This window comes from Arvicola amphibius, chromosome 3 (assembly GCF_903992535.2).
Source record: "Arvicola amphibius chromosome 3, mArvAmp1.2, whole genome shotgun sequence".
Classification (NCBI taxonomy): Eukaryota; Metazoa; Chordata; class Mammalia; order Rodentia; family Cricetidae; genus Arvicola; species Arvicola amphibius.
Window position 1 is genome coordinate 130,460,782 of NC_052049.1, and position 24,811 is coordinate 130,485,592.

At 39.6% G+C, this 24,811-nt stretch overlaps 1 protein-coding gene across 1 annotated transcript in view; it reads right to left on the minus strand.

Annotated features, from left to right (window-relative positions):
• Positions 1-996: 996 nt before the first annotated feature.
• The window catches only part of Glce (glucuronic acid epimerase), a 64,245-nt gene continuing 40,430 nt past the window's right edge, over positions 997-24,811 (minus strand). Inside the window, exons 3-5 of the mRNA XM_038323556.1 lie at positions 12,653-13,251; positions 11,668-11,913; positions 997-4,860 (exon numbers count right to left, since the gene is read on the minus strand). Of these exons, the coding sequence (XP_038179484.1) occupies positions 3,836-4,860; positions 11,668-11,913; positions 12,653-13,238 (1,857 nt within the window). The 5' untranslated portion in view covers positions 13,239-13,251 and the 3' untranslated portion in view covers positions 997-3,835. The remainder of the gene's footprint in view (positions 4,861-11,667; positions 11,914-12,652; positions 13,252-24,811) is intronic.

Consider the following 24,811-nt stretch of genomic DNA (forward strand, 5'->3'; position numbering starts at 1 on the left):
AGCTGCCCTAATGGATGAAGAAATGTACCATCTGCAGACCACTGTCTTCAAACTATTATTCATTAGGGTTCAACTATTGCGAGCCACAGAAACCAAATCCAGTCAATAGCAGCACACAAGGAATGTCCTAAGGATACCGGTGCACTCTATGGAACCTAAGTGAAGGTCCACTGCCCTCTGAAATGCATTGAATCCAGGGCCTGGGGCTGTCAAAATTCTGGCTTTTTCTCTCTTGCTTTTCTCTCTCTTTATGACAGTTTTTAAATTCTAACTAAATTTTGGATTCTTGCTGGGAGAGACCGACTGACCTAGCTGTTGTGAGGGCCATCCAGCACACAGGCAGGAAAGAGCTCATTAGGTATTAAGTCCTCTGTGGTATGAAGGATCTGCCTCACAAGGACAATTAAGAGAGTATCAGGTTTATGGTCAAACCTTAATTTTATCACAAATTACAAAATCAAAGCAAGAGTAGTTCATGATCCACTCCGGTGCAACACTGCTTGTGACCACATAGCTGTTTCTTAACTGAAGGGGGAGGACAAGGGGCAGCTCCAAGAACAAGAACAGCCTTGTGCTCTGACCTGTATGGCCACTGGAATCCCACAGCTGGCTGAGGATCAACAGCAATTCCAGAACGTAAAATTTTTCAGTAAAGTGCAGCTTCAGGCTGGATTCACATTTGGAACCTAAAATCTTAGCAAGGAGAGAATATGAGGTGATGCTGATCATTCTAAAGATATGAGTACAGAAAGACAACAGGCAGCATGGAACCAGCCTGACTAGTCAGAGCCCCAGCTTGAGCTTCAGTCCTTGACTGAGCACAGTGCACCACTATATCTTCTCACCTGTCCCACGTACTGTGTGGTTCTACAGACTAAGGCTCCGATGCTATACTCTTGGTTCCCTGTCTGCAGGCTCAACAGGAAATGTTGGTCAAATGCTTGCTGGGCTCACATAATCACAAATTAAGCAGGAAAAGAGAAATATCCAAGTACATTTCTTTTCAAGATAAAAACTTTATTTTACAATTTTATAAAGCAGCTTTACATTAAGCACAAACAACCCATTTAACTTTGTATAGAAACAAAATACCTTTCCATTTGAAAAAATCAAGTTTCGCTGTATATAAAACTAACATGTGCACATTGTGCTTGGACTGCAAAGTCTGTACAGCTTTACAGAGGACCACCCTTCAGAAGGGCATCCGGTAAACACGTTATTGCATATTTGACACATGGCATATACCCCACATGTACAATGGAGGAGAAGCGAGGAAACAATTACAAGAACGAAAACAGCAGCTTTTGGTGAGAGTCTGTACACCAAAAAAGAAAGAGTCCCGCCACATCTGGAGAGTGTGCTTGTGTCATTTCTGCACTTGCTCATGGATGCTGCGTGGCTCTTGAAGGAAGCCGTTATATACAGTAACTCCTAAAGGGTCAAACTGCCCTTTGTCTAGGAACTTTTGGCTGGTTTTACTACTGAGATGGCAACAGATTCACAACATGGAAGCTAACTCAGATAAGTAACTCAAACTAGTATTTTTAAAGAAAAATTTAAAGAAACACAACAAAAACTTAAAATACCCTCCCCATTCTCTCTATCCTCAGGATAGTAAACATTTACATGATTTAAAAACCTAGGAAACTTTGTAATTTTCCAGAGGCAAAAATGCATGGGTCCCAGGCAGCGCTCCTCTACACATGCCCAGCTCTCCCGAAGCATCACCCCATCTGTCAAACACGTTGCGGATCCCACTTTGCAGGCAGACTTCCTGCACACCTAGAGTCTCATTATGTCAACTCCCAGGTGACGAAGGCTTTCTCAAGTCTGAGAAGCCAAGCACTGACAGTGCTGTCACAGGTCAGTGTGATCTCTTGGGATTCTGGGATCACAACACAAGTCAAGTAGCTGTTGCAATGTGGAAGGCAGTGGAAAAGCAACAGCAGTCAACTGCCATTTCTATATCAGAAACAAAACAAAGCAAACTTTCCCTCTTCAGTGGAAAAGGACAAGCACATTGGTAAGGCACTGGTGTTTGTCACAGAAGCAGTACCATGATTTCCCTGACCCCTCTCATCTGAAGACCAGTATGCAAACATAAAGCAAAGCCGGGACCACTCTAATAACAAATCTGATAGAGTGAACAGTGTTCCCAGCTAGAGAAGCTTGTTTTGAACATCAGTACTGAAAATAATAAGGGAGTCCTCATTTTTATTGCTGAGACAAATGTGCATGTTCAGATGTTGCTGAAACACCGTGTGTGTGTGAGACTCACAAAGGTAAAAGCTGGGGAACCTAATGACCACACTGGGTTCATTACAGGAAAAATTAAGGTGTGGTCATATGAACTGGGAGTTTACACTTATTTTTCAACAGTTTAATAGTCTTCATCTTCTGTACATATCTGCCTCTTTTGATGTCAATATAGTTTATATATGTATCATTTATGTATGTGTGTATGTGCATCATATATATTTTAACAGTTTCAACAGCTGAATTCAACAGAAGTACGACGTGTGGGCAGATCATTCACCTGGCTCTTAAACATCCATCTGACCGATAAGCTCCACTGTTTGTCCCTAGAAAGTGTGAGACTCATGTTACCTAACTATCTCTATATTATCACACCATAAACAAAAAACAGAGCAAAACCAATCCTTGTTGCTTTTACCTAATGCCTGAAGCCCTAGAGCAGACACTGTCCACGGCATGAGGACTCTGAAACCCTTAAGAAATCTGATGGCACACAGACAGCAGACACGGGAGCATCTCTTCTGTTTCAAAGTTGGAATCACTCAAAATGAAGTTTCAGAGAAAAAGTGAGGACAAGAAGCGATGGTGAAAAAGCAATGGTGACATCCAGGCAGGAAAACCTTCCCTGTGACTCCTGAACATGACATTGAACCCAGCAATTCCCCTTTAAGGGGGGAGAAAAATCCTAAAAGGGACTGATGGTAGGCTTCAAATCATTAGGTCTGTCACAAATTTAGGCTTATAATTAACATTCTGGGTAATGTCCTCAAAATGGACAAAACCCTCAAAGTGTAGTATGAAATGAAATGAAATGTTCCAGATAGTGACAAAGACACACTGCGCTGGGGGCAGAGTGGGGAAGATGATTATCAAACGTCTACTGATTGTAGATCAAGTTTCATAAAACATAACATCTGTAATTTCTTGTGCAGTCAACAAGTTTCATTTTAGTTGTGCTTATGCTATGTGACCATGAGACCTGAACAAGGCTGTGATTAAATATACATAGTTCAAGAAAACCATAATTCAAAATATTTTCCATATATAACTGAACAAATGCAACAAATACTCACTTCCTCCCAAGAAATGAACCTACAGGAAAGAAACACTGAAAAACACAGTCCACGATCCAGGCTATACGCACACGTTTACTGCAGTACAGCACACCATTTTCTAAGAGCCTGCTTTCAGCATAAATATAAATAATCACATTTTAAAAGCACTCCATACTAAGTTTTAGGTAAGTGCTGGGCAGCAGGTTAGCAGCGGCAACTTACCGTTACTTTTCACAGACAGAAAGACTCTGCATGGAGGCCTAAGTGACGAGCAGGGCAGAGATCACATCTTTGTTCAGCGCTTGGACTAAACACTTGCAGTGCCTACATTTCTAAGCACCTGACCCATGGAATGCCATTGTTTCAGAAGACTAACTTTAAGGGTCTCTTCTCATGTTGCTGTGACCCACAAACCCTGGACACACACCATTTTAAATGTGTGGTGTGCTGCTGAGCTCTGCCGCTGACACAGAGCTCAGCCCTCGAGTTCAGAAGAGGCTGGAATGCGCTTTTGGTTTTGAGCTCTAGTTGTGCTTTGCCCTGCTGCCTTTCAGGTAGCTTTTCCACCTCTTGACAAACTCTTTGAAGATTGGAGACTCATCGATGGTACTGAGCAGCTGCAGCTGGTTGATGTGGGTGGTGTGATAGTCCCAGCGGGCCAGGTTGGGAGCAATGCCCAGCATGAAGTGGCGAAGGTCATAGATGGTTCCAGAGCCAGTATCATACAAGGGCAGCATGGCTTTAAGAGATTCCATGCCACGCTCATACAAGGACCTTGCCTCTTTCCCAAGTTTCTCCCCTGCTGTTTCTTTTAGGTCATACAGCCCAATTAAAGAATACATAAAGCCATTTAAAACAAAAGAGCTAGGTGTAGTTGGATATTCTTCATACCAGTCATGTTTATTCATAAACACAGCTTTAACTCCATGCTGCTCTGACAGAAACTTGTATGGGGCTGTTGCCCTTAAAGCTGAATTGAGGAATATATGGTCTTTTGTTAGAAGATAGGCCCTGACTAATGTAGAGATGGCTTGCCCTTGTGCCATAGCAGAGTACCACCCTGGTTCTAAAGACTTAAACCCTTCCCCTAACTTCCGGGTCACCATAATTGGCCAGCCACCTTTCTCATCCTGGTTCCTCACTAGCCAGTCACTAGCAGCAAAGAATGCAGCCATGTGGGCTGTGGTTGAGATGGTAATGTTGTCCAGGAATCCCTTCCCTTTTGCAATCAATCTAACCACCTTTTTGGGCATGATTTTGGTTGGCTTGACAGCTTTTGTGTTGGAAAGACCCACTCCTTTCCTGAGATCAGTGACCAGGTCTCTGGTAACTGTACTCCACGATGTTCTGGGCCCAATGCCGTAGTATATATCCCTGTCTTTAAAAGCAATTAGCTGGGTGTTTGAGACATAATGCACAGTGAAGAGCTGATTCTTTTCTGTGGTCTCCAGAACCACGGATACACTCCCATTTGTTAAGAGCTTGAGGTCAAATGAAATAATGAAGTCTTTTGTGTTTCCCAGCTGTAAAGACACACCTTCACTGGTTTCTGTGGGAAACAGACCAAAGACGAGTTAGAATAAAATAATTTTAAACTAGAAATATAATTGCAGTTTATTCATGATAATTACTAACCACAAAAAAATTAACTCCAGTATTGTGTTATCAAATTTTGCTAAGTAGCAAACCTGGTGACTTCATGATGACTTCTCCTTACATTGACTCTGTCAGGTTTACAGAAAGGATTCAGAGCAAATAACTGTCGTTTCTAGACCTGATGCCAACTGGTCAAGAATCATTCATTATTCTAATATACTTATTCCATAAAAGGAAGGAAAAATAGCTGAGAGCTGGTTCAATGCATATTAATACAAGATCATTAAAGTTTTAGGTAGAATGGTATGTATGAAATTCATTTCTAATGCAGCTGGTAAGTGTTTTACACTCTAGACCTAACATGATGCTTGCCTGCTTAGCCATGGGTGTGCACTGTTACACTCCCACTTTACAGGTGTGCAACTGAGAAACACAGTCAAGTAATCTTCCAAAGGACAGAACCCACAGTTGCCCAGTCTGGCTCCTAATCTGACGTTGAAAAATGTGTTTATTTTTTATATTCTCTGGAATTATAAACAAAATTACTGCAAATTAAACAATGGGATCATGTTTAACATAAAAGGAAGGAAGGGGAAAATACACTTTGGAGTTAAAAACCCTTCACAGGTCCTGCTCATCCAGCAGCTCCGAAAAGACCTTTCCAGGTCCCAGTTTCTTCAAGTGTTGGCAGAGGCGGTATCACTTTGGGGGTTAACGCTGACAGTTTAAAGAAGACAGTGGCTTCGAGTAGTGATAAACGTTGGCGACTACTGCTGCTAATTCCCACATGCTAACAAAATGGTTTAAGCTGTTTTATTTGGCAAATTATGAAATATGAAATTCTCTTATCAACAGTGATGGCTGGCTCTCGCAAGATGACCCCCCGAATGATATTAATCTAACAATTGTCAAAAGACACTGTGCATATTAAAATCAACTAACAATAAAGAGCACACACATACACACACAAACCACATAAATATACAATACACGCAGCACAAACTTTAAACTATCAAAGGGAAATATGAACACCTTCTTCTGTGTAACTTTGGCTCTCCTGTAACTCACTTTGTAGACCAGGCTGGCCTCAAACTCAGAGATCCGCCTGCCTCTGCTTCCTGAGTGCTGGGATTAAAGGTGTGTGGCACCACCACCTGGTAGAACATCTTTAATCTTTACATGGCTTATATTTCCCAAACATACCCACATACTGACTTTCATTTGGTCCTCACTCTTCTGAGGTAGGTAAAATATGGATTATTCTGCTTTACAGGTGAAAACCTGCAGGTTTTGTGAGGTTAAACAGCTATTATAGCAGGGCTGTACTATACTATGCCCAGGTTTCAAGGCCAAGTACAAAGACTGTGAGGAAGACAAATGGCACTGGAAATATTTGCTCAAAAGAATGTTCAGTGGAGGTTCCTTCTCTCAGACCTAGGCACAGAAGCAGACCTCTGCTTCCAGCAGTCCTTGAGAGGATAGATAGTCACAGGAGCAAAGATCAGATCAGTCTGGATGGTGTTGGCTTGTGAAGTCAAACCTCTCAATGCTGGAGTCCACCAGTACCACACACACACACACACACACACACACACACACACACACACACACACACACACACACACACACAGGGCCCAAGGCTCTTAATGACTTATTTGATAGAGCAGACAATTATAGAAATTATTGTATCAAGAATGGGAACACTATAGCCGACTTATGAATCAAATAATACTGGGTGACGGTTTAAAAATTGACCACAATAGTAAAATCTTAGTTCAGCAAAATCCATTTTATCTGTCAAAATGTCAGCATGCATTCTCTCTCTAACTAGTACTTTCCTCCTTCCCAGTAAAAGAAAATCTGGAGCTGAGTTCAGCTACCTGATACACTGGGATTCAGAACTGAAGTATGAATCATACAAGATTAAATTACACTCGGCACAGCATACTATCCTGAGTCCTATTTTTTATCATTATTAAGTATTACATATATCTGGCAGACTGGTTAACAATGCCCCATCTTAGTCCAGATGAAGGGAAACTGAAATCCATTTCCTCCCAGAATTCTGTTCTAATTTTTCTCTTTATTTATAAAAATTGAATTAAGAGACATGGTTTAATCAATCCTCATATTATGTCTTTATATACCAGATGAGTCCAAAGGATTCAGTAATGAATGAACCCTTTAAAATGTCCGATTATTAAATTTTCTAAACCCTTGACACTAATAAAGGTGGATCTCTTGAGGCATATAGGAGTGACAAAAAAGTCACAGCCCTTAATCAGTCAACAATTGGTGTCTTCCTAACAATTATATGAAACCAGTCTCCAATTCCCTTCTTCCAGCGTACATGGGAAATTATGTAATCTGCAAGACTACTGCAGGGTCGGAGTGGTGGCATAAGGGATGGTGTGGCAAACAGAACAAACACTGGATGAAGTTTCAAGCTCTCTCAGAACACTGGGCTGTCTGGAGACGCCTACTTAAATCTACTAACAGAAGTTTTGACTTCCCAACCACCTGGACTCCCACAAGTCCATGAACCCTCCTTTCTGAGCAGTTATTTCCATGAGCCACTGACACTTTGTGTTTGGTATAAATGGTACATATGTACACTGACAAAGGAGGACAAACATGCTGTTGATTATTTTCTTGATTTGACACTGAAAGCAGAAGTACCAAAAACTATCACCACCACCACTATCAAAACCAAACAGAAGAGCGAGACTACATCAAGCTATAAAGTATAGCAATTAACAAAAGAACAGGCAAAAACTTGCCAGGCAGTGGTAGCCCTTAATTCCAGCATTTAGGAGGCAGAGACAGGCAGATCTCTGTGAGTTCAAAACTAGCCTGGTCTACAGAGAGAGTTCCAGGACAGACTCCAAAGCTACACATAGAAACTCTACCTTGAAAAAGCAAAAAAGAAAAGACAACAAAACAAAAAAAAAGTAGAAAAAGAAAAAAGATAAAAAATGAAAAGGCAAAAACTACAAAACAGGAGAAAACGCCTGCATACTGTGATCTGAAAAAGTGTTAATATCCAATGATACATAAGGAACTCAATAGAAAACAAAATCAATTAATTAAAGAATGCATAAAGGGTCTAAACAGACATTTTCCAAAGTCACAAATAGCCACATGGTATATGCAAAGTTGTTCATTCTTTATCTCAAGGGAAGTACAAACAAAACCATAGCAAAATACCACCTACCTTACATAAGGAAAGCACAGGCACTAACAAAGTCCTGCTGCGGTGATGGGGAGAAAGGGTCCTTGTCACTTGGAGAGGGAAGTAAATTGGTGCCGACACTACAGCACTTTGAATCCCCCCCCCCATTCCAAATTAAATCCAGAATTCCCAGATGAACCAGCAATCCCACTTCTGGGTCCATACTTAACCAAAATAAACAAAATTAGCATGACAAAGAGATGTCTGGGTGAGAGATATCCTATGTTCATTGAAAGATTAGTGGAAGTAGTCAAGACATGAAAATAACCTGTGTGTGATGGGTGAACGGATAGTGTGGTCTGCTTGCAATTTTCAGTTGTAAAAGACAATGAAATCCTGCCATCTGAGAGCTAATCCTTATGAAAGGCAGATACTGAATGTGGAATTTCTACTATACTCTAATTACATTAAACATTACTAGTAGTTAGTAAGAAAGCTGAACTTATAAAAATAGAATGATGTGCTTAGAAACTGGAAAATGAAGAAAATAGAGAGTTGGAGGTCAAAGAATACAAGCTTTCAGATACCTAATGCTCCGCATAGTAAACTAGAGATAATACTGTATCACATGCTTAAGATATGCTGACATTTTCTACACTCTTACCAACATACACACTAACTCTATGGGGTAATGAATATGTAAATTATCTTTTGTTTTCATGTTTTAAAAAAATTTTATTATTTTAATTATGTATTTCTGTGTGGCTTTGTATATATGAGTGCAGGTGTCATGGAGGCTAGGGACATCAGATCCCCTGGAAGAGGAGTTGCATATACGTGGTTGTGAGCCACCTGACATGGGTGCTGAATTCCAGCCCTGTGTAAACTACTTATCTTGATCTTGGTAACCTATTTACAACATTAACCAGCATCAAAGCATCATACTGTACACCTTAAACATAAACAAATTCATTTTTCAGTTACATTCAGTAAAGCTGGAAAAACAGAACAATCTTTAAGTGAGTACCCTCACATAAAGCATAAGTTACTACCTTTATTCATTCTTCACCAACACGTTTACTACATCAAATGAGAAATATCCCTACTCAAACCTGGATGAATGCTGAGAGATGAGGGTTAGGCAGGGGGAAAAAGGGGGGCAGCAGAAGCTGGGAGAAAAGAGCTAAACAAGAGAGCAAGGAGGAGGAAAGATCATGAAAGTGGAAGGAAAAGAATGCTTTGGGAAAGTTAGTTACAAGCATTCAATTCTGTATCATTCAATTTGAAAATTTAGAAGAGAGCCAGGTATGGTGGCATGTGCCTGCAATTTCAGTCCTGGGAAAGAGGCAGAAAGGTAATCCCATCCTCAACTACATAGTGAGTTTGAGGCCAGTTAGGGCTATTCTGAGACTCTATCTATTTATCTACCTACCTACCTACCTACTAGCGCTCTCTCTCTCTCTCTCTCTCTCTCTCTCTCTCTCTCTCTCTCTCTCTCTCTCTCTCTCTCTCTCTCTCTCTCTCTGTCTCTCTCCCCCTCTCTCCACACACACACGCACAGATCTCTCTACAGCTATGTAGATTTTTAAAAAGAAAATATCATTTAATAAATAAAAAAATATGTTGCAGAAATAAAATGGTTCCCATAATGTGTGTATGTTGATTTTTTTCAGGCTGGCTCTCACTGTGTAGTTCAGGCTGCTCTGGAACACATAATCTTCCTGCTTCTGCTTCCTAAGTGATGGGATCACAGGTGTACTACTGCATGTTGCTTATAAAATAGTTCTCTACTCAGTGATTTTGTTCCCTCTTGGAGAAAAACAACTCCTTTGGGGAAAAGACCAAGAAAGAAAAATAATCTCTGGTTCTCCAGAGCCCCAGTTTACTTACACCTATGTTTTAAGAACAAATTTCAACATCTCAGCAATGATGCTCTGAACTGTTTCCCACAAAGCTGTATTTTCTAAACACTCTTCATGCCTCACAGCCATGTTTCAATGATGCCACCTTACTTCCCTGATTCTCACTCGATGTAGCTGCAATCGTTCTCCCTCCCCTACAATATAGCTCCCAGAACACCCAGAATAACATGTGAATGCCACTCCTAGCTAGCAGACTTACCAACAGGGAGCAACTATGAGTGGGTGTATGCTCCTAACAACACGGCTTTCAACAGTTCTCTGTGTACTTGAAACCACCCAAAAAAAGTGTTTCTTCTACCAGCATCTAGACAGCACTATCGAAGTAAAACCAAACTCCTTGGATCCACCCAAAACCAAATGTTCTCTTGCTTCATATAGTAATTTCCTGCTACAGTAACCTCCTAGGTATAAAACAACTATTCTTAAGCATTTCCTTGTAACTTCTCACTTAGCCATGGGAGATGTCTTAGCAAAGCCCATATATATACTGGAGTATTACAAAACATCATGGGAGAAGATGTTCTAGTTTCAATAACACTAAAGGCAAGGCATTATCGAGGTCCTGTAGAATGAGTGGATTTGTATTTTGGCTTTCCAAGTCTGTAATCAATAAAGAACAAGGAAGAAATAAAAAGGAGGTCTTACCCTCTTTTTTCTCTTTACCTATTCCAGTTTGGAGGGAGGGGGAATGAGTTCTGTACCTGACAACATTTCATTAAGCCTGAGGTGCTAAGATTATTTCATTGTCTTTTTAAGTAATGGGCTCATTAATTCTCATGGATATTGATTAGTACAGGAAAATACATTACATCCTAATTAATGAGACTGTCTCAGTAAAAGGGAAATGTTGCATAAGGTTAATTTGATCTTATAAATGGTTTTATTAATGAAAATGGTTTTATATGAAGTTTCAGATAATTTAGTATATTAACAAAATTTAGTATGAGAGCAGGCCTATTTGGTAATGCTATACTTTCTTGAAAAAAATGCTATTGCTTAAAAATATGCAAAGGAAAGGATGGTTCTTGCAGTTAAAATTTAACCTAGGGCAGAATCATTTAAAAATTCAACTCTGCTATGCTAACATTCTAAGACTGGGAATGTACTCAATGGCAGAATGCTTGCTTAGTATGTACAAAGTCCTGGGTTAGATTCCGGTATCAAAGACTAACCAAACCAAAGAACTTTATTCTGGGGTATACAGACCCCAGGAGGAATACAGGTTTATGTACATTTTAGCATCACTCTACAGCTTGGTTCTTCACAAAGTAAATTAACTCCTTTTCATAACACTTTTTTGTTGTTGTTGTTTTTAGCTGTTTCCTTTTGGAGGATTTCACTTAATGACATTATTTATGTATGTAACATAAAGAAAGGGCTTGCTATTATGTTTTTAAAAACCAGCCGGGCGGTGGTGGCGCACGCCTTTAATCCCAGCACTCGGGAGGCAGAGGCAGGCGGATCTCTGTGAGTTCGAGACCAGCCTGGTCTACAAGAGCTAGTTCCAGGACAGGCTCCAAAGCCACAGAGAAACCCTGTCTCAAAAAACCAAAAAAAAAAAAAAAAAAAAAAAAAAAAAAAATAAAACAAACCATTACAATTTTAAAGGTGCTCCAGTTTGTTATAAGCCAATTTAAATGTAAGACACATAGAGAAGGAAACTCACCTGGAGCAATAAACTGTTTAACATTGGTGGATCTAGACTTGTCAGCCACACTTGCCATGAAGCAACCCTTGGGCACAGTCCATTCAGTAGGTCTGACGTTTCTGTCCCTGTCTTCTGCTGTTTCGTATACCTCTATGTGAGGGGGTTTCTCAGTTAGATTCTTGCTGTAATGACTTAGTCCATACTGTGCAATCTGAATTGGGTAGAAATAGCCTTGAGGTCCCCATTGTGTAGATAATGGCACACCTATAAAAAACAAACAACCAATCACTAAACCCAGACACTGAGGAGCTATTCCGAGGACTATTCACTGCTGCATGTCTGAGGAATGTTTCAGGTTATCCACAACTTGATGCTTTTTTTTCAGTCTTCATGCTGTGTTGCTCATTCTTACACCGACTGTACATTATTGTGCATCTTTGTAATCACTCGTTTTAAAAAAGATCATACATAACTGATTTTTTATTAAGTGATGAAATATTTAACTTCGGAAGACTACACCTTGGAGAAAGAGTACAGGTGCTAGAAAGCTTACCAGTAGCCTAGGTCTCGTTGCCTGTCTAGTCCCTGTATTAGTACAGTTTTTATTGAGATATATGTTTCTGTGATAGCAGGAACTGAACTCTAGGCCTTGCATATGTTAGGCAAATGCTGTATCACTGAGCCAGATCCTTGTCCCAGTAACTATACTGTTTTGAAGCACAATTTCTGGAGATTGGTGCCTTAACCTCACTGATGAGACTCTGAGGCAGGTTAATGGAATAATCCTATTTATTCAGTCTGGGCAATAAGTGCCCTTAAATCACACCAGCCGAAGAGCTTCAACAGGTTTACGCTTTGCCTTTTTCTTCTTGCTGAGGTGGAGCTACAATGAAAGGTCTCTTCCCATTAAGCTATATAGTGGCTGTGTAATTAACATCTTCAGTTTTTTAGTCCTTAATACAATCAAGCTAGAAAAACCCACATATAGCAAATGGATACCAACCTTCAACTCCACTTATACACTTGACTCTGTCTCGGACTTCCACATTGTAGCCTTCGAAGGACATAAACACACCATCAGGGTGGTAAGGGGCTCTCTGTGCATAGACTTTGGAATAGCTATGAGAGAATTCAAATCGATCATAGCCATCATACTGGACCACCTTTCCGTAAACATCAAAGTATTTCTCTACCCAAGTGAATGGAAGAAAAACTTCATTCCCCTCTCGTCTCCCTTTAATTGTGTGTTCATCATTTATGAGGCAGTCAATCTCCTCATATTTGAGTCCTAACACCTTGCTTCCCCCATTGTTATTGAAGCCCCCAACGACAGGGGGTGCTTTCTGTTGCTCCTGAGGAAATGCCTCCTCTGGCTGCTGCTTGGCCATGTGGTTGGCATAGTGGTTACTTTCAGATGTTGCTGTTCTTTTTTCTAATCCATCCACTCTGAATCCACTGCTCAAGTGCCGCGGAAACTGGATTGCTTTGTCGCTGGAACATTTGTTCCACAAAAGTACTGTGACCAAGGTGAATAGCGCACAGATGATAATCAAAGTCTTGTAGTTGACCCGAGCTGCCAAACAACGCATATTCAGACCATACCTATAGAGGCAAACAACGCATATTCAGACCAGACCTATAGAGGCAAACAATCATGCAGCTTCATTACTGATGTTTCACAGATAAGCTTGCTACACTTAAAACATATTTATTCATTGTGCACATCAGGACATTTTATCAAATGCATGTAATCTCATCACATTTAAAACTATGATCCAAACTTTGCAGCATAGGCAAAAGTAAGAGGTGAACTACTCAGCACAATCCTCTAATGCATAGATGTTCAAATTTTCATTTTGTGCTCCTTTGTTACTTCAGGATTTTCTGTTTGTCTGAGACAGATTTCTCTGTGTAGCTTTGGAGCATTTCCTGGAATTCACTCTGTAGACCAGCCTGGCCTTGAACTCATAGAGGTACGCCTGTGTCTGCCTCCCGAGTGCTGGGATTAAAGGCATGTACAACCACCACTAGGCTCAGGAATTTTTTACTGTGCTCCTTTATTTGTAAAGTAGTTAAGATTAAACAACTTAAGTGTTTATATTCTAGCACTTCAGTAGCTGTCTGAGAAAACAACAGAACAGAACATCTTTGCAACTCTGGGTCGGTCTCCTGTTACTCCTCAGTCTGTTCTGAGCCTCCCTTAACTCACCCTTCTACCACTCAGAATAAAAACTTCAATTCCTACATTGCTCACTCAGGATCTAACCTGACCAACTTCACTACTGCACAATGACAGAGCCATGGTCATTTCTCACATGCAGCACTGGCCAAACTGGCTCCTCTTTTTCTACCCATACCTAACAGTCCAACCCCCAATTCTGTTTTCAACACAGCAGTCAAAATACTTTTAAATTTAAGCCAGACACGCTGGCTGTTGATGGTGCACATTTTAATCCCAGCACTAGAGAGGCAGAGACAGGTGGATCTCCATGAGTTCAAGGCCAGCCTGGTCTACAGAGTGAATACCAGGGCAGCTAGGGATACAAAGAACCCTATCTTAAAAAAGAAAAAAAAATTAGTCAGATAATGTCACTTCAGTACTGAAGGGAGAGGACACTGATGTTGTTGGCTCTGCTGGCCATACAGCATACCAGCCAGCTATGATGATATGTAAGAATTATTGGGGACCATGAGAAATTATGTGTTAGTTCTATGTGTGATGTATGGAATACTTGAGATTACTCAGAGAAAGGATATAAAGCACAATTTATGTTTTACACAGTTTTAAAATGTGAACTATGATTCCACAATTATTTATTTTGTTTGTAACCTCTTCTCAGTTTCCTCACACTATACTTACTTAGGCAGGAACAGAGGAGCAAATGCCCAAATAAAAATATTTTGTAAAAAAGTAAGTGATGAATTTCAGTTAAGGAAGTTAATGGTGAACATATAACTCACTCATTTCTTTCAATTATAAGAGAAGATAAACTTTAAGCTACCAAATGCCTAAGATCAATTCATCAACACCCCCTTTTTGATTTAAGGTTTATTTTTAATTATGAGTAATTGTATATGTCTTTATGTGGTTATGTGCTCGTGAGTGTGGGCACCCACAGAAGTCAGAATTGTCTGGTTCCCTACAGCTGGAGTTACAGCTGGTTGTGAGCCACGCAATATGGGTGCTGGGAATTGTCCTCTGGAAGAGCTCATAATCACTGAGCCACTCGCCAGGCCTTCTACTCCCACTCTTAACAGTTTGGCAAGATGTAGCTGTGTTCAGACTAGCATCAAGTCTCAGGGCAGTACTGCACTGTCTTGATATAGTTACGGATAAGGTTTAAAAGCAGCCTGGTACCTGCCACCATGGAAATGCTTCATTAAGGAACTTTTGTTCCTCTCACAAATTCTACAGTTTTGAAAGGACGACATGCTGGTTGATTATTTCTGTATCAGATGTGCCCTTTCAATCTGGCAGTGTATCCTCCTGTGGCTTAATGGAAGTGCTGTCTTTGTGGCTCTCTACATGCTACAGAGTTACATTTTAAAAATAAAATTTTCTGGGATTACTTCTGTTTTTTCCATTGGCATTTCCCCCAGTTATCTGTCTCTTTTTCCTGTCATTAAGTTTTCATCACATGCCTGGTGACCTCATTAGATTCTCTCTATTACTGGAAAGATAGTCTGCTTTTTGGGTAGACTAACTCCAGGCCAGAGGGGACTGAAGAGAAAGAGCTATGTGTGGGCCAGACAGGTGCTACCTGCAGTACTCCTCTAGTGAGAGCAGGAAGGCAGCAGGCAATCTAACTATCAGAATAAAAATGGTTTTGGAATCTTAGCCATTTCCAATTTCTGTATAGAAAACCTGCCTGTTGTTTCACCTAGGAGTAATGCCAGTAATCTGAAGTCAAAGTGCAGGGACACGTAAAGTGAAGTCTGGAGAGGTGAGCAGAAGGTGCCCACAAAGGTGTGCTCGACTGTCGTCCTTTGACAGTTCTCCTCACTCAAGTCTTTTCACTTCCTGTTTTTAGACGTTTTATTACAGTGGAACTTCGAAAAGGAAAAGAAGTAAAGATCTATGTGTATTTGAAAATATACACAATTTAAAAGCTGGGAATGTAATGTAAGTTTAATATCTAAAATGCTTGAAACTAAGGGTTTGGATCTTTTCTGGTCTTTGGATTTCTGCATGCACGTAGTATCTTGGAAATGGGACTAAAATCTAACCACAAAATTCATTAGCATTTTGTATATATACCAAACCTGAACATGAATTTTATATACTTTGAAGATGTATTTATCTTATGTATGTTTGTGCACCACGTGTGCAGGTACTCTCAGAGACCACAAGAGGGTGCTGGACCCCTTAACTACAGCTGGTGGTTATGAGTTGCTTAATGTGGATGTTGGGAAGCCAAACCAGGTCCTAGCAACACCAGTAATGCTTATAACTGCTTAGCCATCTTTCCAGATCCAAATTTAATGTAGTATTTTTGATGATTTGTGCAAGAGGTAGTTTCATGGTAGGGAATTTTCCACTTGTGGCATTAAATCAATGTTCAAAACATTTGGATCTGGGACATAGTTAAGATTTCTTTTTGTATTTGAAATATTCAACTTAATGTTTCATCATTTATAATATTTCATCGTTTATACCATTTCTATAAGAAAACTGTATAAAATTATTTAAAACAAAACAGCATGGAGTATGGTACAAGCAATCTGTAAAAGATCATATATTTATAAATCAAAGATTTCCTTAAGTTGTAATAAAGGCAAACTGTTATCATTTATACAATGTATTAACCACGTCTGGCATTTTGACTATTAAAAGAGAAATACTGGGTGTGCAAGGTGGCTCTGTTTGACAAACCTGAGTTTAATCCCCAGAACTCATGCGTTGGGACTCATGAGGCCTGGGAGTGAGGCCCAGTGTTAACTTCCTGAGCCTAACTCGAGTTTGGTGACCTGTCTCTGGCCATAACTTCTGCATATGAGTGACTCAGCAGAGCTGGACCTAAACCCGCTTCTGCCCAGCCACCGCTAACTGGTAGGATATTATTAGCCCTTATTCCTTACTCCACCTCACCCCATCTCAGCCCTATATAAGTTCCTGTCTGATGCAATAAAACAAGATCCTGCTTCAACAGACTCCCGATTCATTGTGTTTCTCCCTGGTGGCCGTGTGTGTGTGTGTGTGTGTGTGTGTGTGTGTGTGTGTGTGTGTCTGGGTACACTCACCATCCTGCTCAGCCCCAGGGAGAGACCAGTGGGACCTGCCCTGCCTCAGCCCTCTCTGCTGGAGAACCTGGCACTCATGCAATGATGGCGGGTGAGATGTATCTTGGCTAACTCTTTCAAACAGATTTGCAATTTAATTGCTGTTGTTTGCTGCTTGATAGAATAAAGATTTAAACTATACAGTCAATTGGTTAAATATCCAGTGATGAATTTAACTTTAAAAAGACCTAATATTTTGGTTAAGACCCTTCTAGAAATGTAAACAAGAATACACTAGAAATGACTCACAATAGGACAAAAGTAAGCTATGCTAGCCTACTTAATTTTTTTTAAAAAAGATTTATTTATTTATTATGTACATAGTGTTCAGTCTCCATGTATGCCTGCAGGCCAGAAGAGGGCACCAGATCTCATTACAGAATTGTGAGCCACCATGTGGTTGCTGGGAATTGAACTCAGGACCTCTGGAAGAGCAATCAGCGCTCTTAACCTCTGAGCCATCTCTCCAGCCCAGCCCACTTATTTTTTTAGTAACAAAGTTAATATGATCTCTGGGACAAGTGGCTCATAATGCTTCAAATAAGATTAGATTTCTAATGCAAACTAGTGGTACAGGTTGTAATCCTAGCACTTGGAAGGTTGAAGATAACCAAGTTCCAAGCCAGTCTGGGCAAGACTCACATGTGTCTGCTCTATTACACATGGTGAGCCTGAAGTTCTGTGATGTTAAGTAGTCACTAAAAACACAATTATTTGATGGTTTACATACTAGTATAAGGAAGGGATCTGATCATCAGCTGTCAGAGGTCTGTGTTCTTACTGCATCATGGAATGTCTATGAGCAGACGCAAATGCTGCCTTTCAGAAACTGAAGGATTCCCTCATAGTCAACTAAACTTGCATGTTAACAGGTCTTTCTTTCTTCCTTTTTTTAAAGTGACAGGAACTCATTATATAGACCAGACTGTCCTCAAACTCACGGAGACTACCTGTCTCTGCCTCCAGGAGTACTGGGATTAAGGATTAAAGGCATGTGCCACCACACCCAGCTCTTTTTAGACAAGGTTGGATTCTGTCCCAAACCAACTGTTCATGTACATATAAATACAATGCAACTGTAACAGCGACCTAAGGTGAGTCTCTGCTTTGGTAGTTTGCTTGTTTCTCTTCTTGTCTGGATGCATAAGTCTTATGATGATGATTTTAATATAGGAAAAAAACATAATTTCACCACAATAGGCCTGTCTCATTATTAAATGTCCCAGGTGTTTGAGAATAATCCTGTTTGAATAATAATCAGGTAATCCTTCATCTTTTTCCTTATAGTGTTTAATAATAAATAGATCTCTATTCAACTTGCTCTAGTCTCTTCTAGAATAGAAATTCTAAGTTTTAGATCTCTTTATTCTTTACTTTCTTCAAATCTTTTGCATTTCTCTTTTCGTTTGCATTTTGGGAAAGCTTCTCAAATTTGTATTCTATATCATGAATTCAATTTTCTAATGTATTCTCTATTCTGGTGCAGTTTAATTTGGCTACTGCATAATTCAATTTCTACTCTATTGCTTATTTTAATGCTTTTTTTTAGTTTCCATCCTGTTGTCCTTATTTTATCTATACCCTTTGAATTGATGTCTATTAGCCAGTATTCTTTTCATTCCAGCCTTACTGCCTTGTGAATTCATTTTCAACATTCATGATCTCCACAATTTTTCAAACCTGCAAGCATAAGAAATGTTTTCCAAAACTGCTGTAAAATGAACTCTTATATAGAGTATATTTTGTTGATATGGAAAAAACTGAGCTGGAAGCTTCCTTCCTGCCAGCTAGCTTTCATAATCTCAGAAGGTGCTATGTAGGCTGCCAGGGGAGAAAAGACACTTAGAACATACCTAGCTGTGAATCCTATGACCTACAAGACTAATCTGCCAGGCAAGATGTACTGTTAGGGAAGTAACCAATGGCTCCCTATTAGATTTGAGACCTATCCCACAGGAAGGAATCCATGTCTGGTATTGTACACCTGGTTAAAAACCCATGGTGGGAGAGATCACAGGCCCTCATAGGTAAGTTGAATATTGTTAACCAGCTAAATTGACATTGTGTCAATTCTAAACACTGATGTGTATACCCATAGGCGACTGCTACTCTCGGCCTTAGTCAGAGAAGATTCTTTCAGGGAATGTGGGTGAATGCAGATTCATGGCTGGATATGGCACGGTAAGTATAGGTGAGTACTCATTCTTTCTTGAATACCTTTACGATTCAGAAAGCATGGTGGATGAGGAGTGTAAAGAATGTAAGCCAGAGACAGCAAGAAGAGCTATGACTGTTATCTTCTAGACAAGACATAACCATTGCAACCACGAACTCACAACAGCTGCAGATGCCTGCACTGGGTTTGCACAAGAATGGACCTAATAGCAATAAGGCATCAGATTATTCTCAACCCACAGGAGTCTCATATCAGACATCCTGCACATCAGATATTTAAATTATAATTTATAACAGTAGCAAAATTACAGTTATGAAGTAGCAACAAAATAGTTTTATGGTTGGGGGGTCACCAAAACATGATGAAATGTATTAAAGGGTTACAGTATTAGGAAGGCTGAAAAACCTTGGCACAGATGAAAGAGGAACTCCAGGGTCTCTACTCCTCAACTACTGAGAGATTCATGGAGAGGGTAATTCTACCTTCAGTTAATTCTACCTTCACCAAGCGCCAATAGATAGTTCCAATCTAATAATCACAGACTGCCTTGATTTAACTAAATGGGGTCATAAAACAAAATGTTGTAAATCTGGGAAAGGAGCTGATAGGGATGAGGAGATGATAAGGCAAGGATGGGGAGATAGCAATCAGAATGTTTATATACATGCACAAAGCTGTCAACAATATAAATCCATCAAAAGTCTATGTTTTTCCTGGTATTGTTTTTTGTTTTTGGAATGGTTGCAGAATCTTGTCTCCAGTATTTCCTATAAATCAGCAGCTAGACATATCTAGAGGTTTGATAAAAGTAGGATTTGTTTTTTGTTCAACAAGAATACTTCATGATAGCGGTGTGAAATTTATCCAGGGTGTATACAATGTGGAACTATCTCTGTGACACTAAAATTAAATCCATGTATTCAGGTGCTGCCAGCCTAACACAGTCATTCTAAAATTCTCCATTATCAATTTACCTATAACCTCATCAGTCCTTTTGTATTAGTTGGAACACTTCTGAAAAAACCTTGCCCTTACCAACTACTTGCTTAGCCTGAAAGTATAGTTGTACAAGAAAGTTATTACTGAATTTTTTATTTAACAATTGTCAAAATAATGAATTGGTCCCTTAATAACATCTAAAAATGAACTAAGAACCTTTAGAAATAATAACACATAAGCTCAGAGTTTTACCATATTTGATGAATTTCAATTTACTGTAGTTACTGGTGTTTAATGCTTACGCTATTCTAACTTTAGCCAGTGCTAATCTCTTCAAATTGGCTCCTTTCTCTCATACAACCGCAATAGTTTTTGATAGAGTCTTTGGCATTTTTCACAACAAGACATTTTAGGCTCACCATGTACACTTTCTCCTAAGACCTGAAACAGTCATTGTTTTCAAGTTTTGGTTGCTTTCAGTGTGAATATCTAGTGTTCAGTTGAAACATCTTGGCGTTTCAGCATTTCAGGCATATAGTACTGCCTGGGCTTCTAGTGCTGGTTTCATTTCAGTGGTTCCTAGAGGTGGAGTTGGAGAGAATCAGATACCTGTACCAGCTACACTCCTGGCTCTGAGGACTGGGTTATGCTGTTAGAAATAGACAGCATATGTTCCAGTCATTGTCACTTTTTACTCACATAAAAGAAACCCAAAAGTAGGCAGTCTGAAGGTTTGAACGTAGCTACATGCTCATCAAGGACATAGCACTTTTAATCTTTTTCTATCAACCTATGACCCAAACAAAAGCTACAGAAGACTCAGCTTTATGTCTGCATTGCAGTCCAGGAAGCAGCAGAAAGGCCCAAGGGCAAAAGAGTGCATCTCTGTGTGGAATCAGTTCCCTTTAATGAGACTTCCCTTCAGTTTCACATAACACTTCTGACATCTCATTAGCTAAACCTCAGCAACATAGCCACCTCAAGCTAAAAGGAAGGCTGAGAAATACCTTTTATCCCAGACAACAATGTGCTAATATAAAAAAAAAAGAAGAATAAGAAACCAGGGTTCAATGAATGAGAAGCAGAACATGGATATGGAGAGCAAGCCAATGGACTACCACAGCCTCTCAATTAACCACGTTCTCCTCATATAGCTCTTTTCTCACATCTCAGTTACATTGAATTCATATCAGTCACACAGTGAGATAGAAATTCAATTAATTTAAATTTTACATATGTTTAGATTGACACCTGCTTAGAAGCAAGCAGAGAGCCTTATTCCTTAAAGACTATACAACTAAACTATAATTGCTAAGCCTTTCTGAGATTGCTATAAATCTGTTGGTCCTCTCTAGACTGAAGGTGCAGGGCAAATTTTACTTGTATATTTTGCTGCTATGGATGCCTGCTACAGTAGTCACTGTCAGCCATAAGTAATAAGATGAAATATCTCTTATCCAGAAACCCAGAATGCCTGCTCTAGGTACACTGTGAGTAGTTGTGCACCCTTTCAGTCTACTTTACTAGACGGCCACTGAACAGCAACCTCATCTCATCATCCCAAGCTGGTGCTGAGTATCACCAGCACGCAGCACTCCACATGCATTCACAGCCCTGTTTCCCTGCCTATCATGGCATGTTTGAGTTAAAAGTCCTCAACAAATCAGAAAAGTTGGCTATTTTTGAAGAGAGGGAAGGTTACAGAAAAAAAATTAACTCCCCGTATACCATGTGCTATATATACACAGTAAAATTTATACTGACTTCAAAGGGTTAAGTTCTTTCCACCAGGTCACAGTATCATATTATCTGGTTCCAAATCATTATATATTTCTGTCAGCCAGGTAAGAGCAGAATAACTTGCTCACAGCTTCTGCAAAGACAATGAGCAGCACTGTGTACCAGCTTCTGAAAGCCATATCTGCTCCTCAAGAGTCTCTAAAGTTTTCAGCTTAACTTTCTTCAGTGGCAGCATAAGGAACTAGGAGCAAAGGGCTACTCTGTATCCAGAAAAGCATGGTTGCAATGGAGCTAAAAACTTCTTTGAAGTATTGTATAGCACATAAGGAAAAGGGCGCTCTGCTTGCTTCTAAGCAATTGTGTTAAATTAAACATAAGCTACGAAAATAAATCATCGCAGAAAGGAGTTGCAGCTATGTAAGATTTCTCCACTTATTAATCAGGAAGCCAAGAAAAAGGGCCTAATGCTGTGTTTTCACTGTATGTTTCCTGAACAGGGGGTATCACAGCATGAGTGAGAGCTTTCCCAGGATGTTCTACAAGAAGCTGATGTCAGTAAGTGACATTCTGTGAGACAGGAATGACACAAGGGAGGCTCATCAGGAAGCTGACTTACAGTAATTTTTAAACACCCCACACCCTCCCCAGACAGGGTTTCTCAGTGTAGCCCTGGCTGTTCGAGAACTCACTTTGTAGACAAAGCTGACCTCAAACATCAGAAGTCTGCTTGCCCCGCCTCCTGAATACTGGGAGGAAAAGTGTACACCACCTTGCAAGTTTTAAAAATATTACAGACATGGAGTCCTTAGTTATGTGGAAAAGTCTGTATGTGGAAAGCAGAGCTTCAAATGATCTTTTAAATGTAATTACTCTAAAACTTTTTGATATAGACCTAATGGGAAGCATTTCTGAGGTTCTTAAGAAAGCATCATACAGAAAAAGTAGACAGAATATAATAGAAATCATGCAAAACAACCTATTGTTAGACTATTCCCATACTTACTACTTTTCTAATATTTATGATAAATAAGACATCAAGCAACATTGTCAGCTTTGGGTTTACTACAACTAAGCACTTGAGACAAGCTACTTTCAAAGTAAAGGTTTATTCAGTTCATTGTCCTTGAGATTCTGGTTCACTACTAGGCAGTCTCTTTTGTTAGAGCCTTAGGTGAGCATGACACATCATCACAGGACCATGTGTCTGCTAGTGTTCACAGCACAACAAAGAGAAAGAAGAGACTGAGATTCCACAGGCCCTTTGGAGGGTAATCTCAAAGGATCTAGGAACATCCTATAAAGTCTCATTTCTTAAAGGTCTCCCACCTCCCAACAAGGCTACCTGGGAACCGTGGTACCAGCCTTCTGACCTGGCCTAATCTTATGCAATGTAAAAAAATGTTTTAAATATCACATTGTAAATTTCTCTTAATAATAAATATTCAACAGAATAGTGAGCAGGCAACAAAGGAGATTCTTACAAAAGGGAAGAGGGAGAAACCAGCAATTTCAAGTCCTTATCAATGATCACCAGTGGGTGGCTCCATTTTCCTGATAAGAACACAGAAATGGAGTCAAGTGCTGACTCACCCAGGCTTTGCTATTGCTGCCAATCACTTTTTGTACTAGCTCTGACACTGGCACCCCAAAAGTGTCTAGGACTAAATAAGATCATGTATGTACCTATGGAAATGTAGAAATGTTTCTAAATAAACAGGAAGGTGACTATATTGGAATAGCTGCAGATTTCTATTTTTTTCTTTCAAATAGGTTGCTAATTTATTCAAAATTATAATTTGTTCCCAACTTAATAAACAGTATAGGCAGAAGTCTAATAAATGATACAGGTGGAGACCAAAGCCAAATTATAGGCCAAACTCCAAACTTTAAACCTCTTTTGTTTTTTTGGGACTCAGTTTCTCTGAGTAGCTCTGGCTGTCCTGGAACTCACTCACTCTGTAGACCAGGCTGGCCTCAAACTCAGAGAGATCTGCCTGCCTCTGCCTCCTGAGTGCTGGGATTAAAGGTATGGCCCAGTCAATTTTAAACTTTTAATCCAGTGTTTGCCATATTGTATTTCTGATGAATTTCATTTCTTATCATTTACTATGAACTACAAGAGCATGCTAAACTTTTTAAAAAAATGAGTCTCAAATGTCATTTATTTACCCTCCAAATTTTAAAAACAGTCAGCATTTTTTAAGCCTTTATTTCTTAATGAGCCTTCAAGGAGGTAGCTTATATTTTAGGTGATGTAAACTGAAGAAATCTATGAACTACTCACTAAAGAGAATGTTATTAGAAATTTTAACATAAAACAGGTTCTACATGGGTGCTGATAGCCATTTAAGACAGAAGTAATCCGAATGTCCATCAACTGCTGACAGGATCAGATGGCTCATGTGTACAAAGGAATACAACTCAACAACACAGATTCTAATACCTGTCCCAACATAGATGAATTTCCAAAACTTTCTAAGAAACTACACACAAAAGGTTACCCACTACCCATAAATTTATTTCTGGTAGTGGTTACAAGAGTTATCTATCAAGGACAATGACACAAAAGAACACAAAGAATCTTCTGGGGCAATAAAATATTCTAGATTTTGATTGTTGTGGTAAATGACAAAACTCACCAAACTGTACACCTTAAAGGGGATGCATTTTAATATACACAAATTATAATTCAAGCCAGACTTGGTTGAGAGCCAACTTAGTAAGACCTTCACAAAATAATAAATAAAAGAGGGTTTAGGATACATTTTGGTGGTAGAGCACTTGTCTAGCATGCATGAGGCCCTGAGTCCACATGCAAGTACCTAAAAAAAAAAAATCTGACCTTTTAAGCACAATAAAATTAGTCTTATATAAATGCACACCAGCTACCTATTTGTTTGTGAAATGGTCTCATTATGTGGTCCAGGATGGCCTTGAACTCCCAGTGCTCTTGCCTCAGTCACCTAACTGTTCGATTTCAGGCATGTACCACTACATCTGGTGTATACACAAGCATGCACATGATTT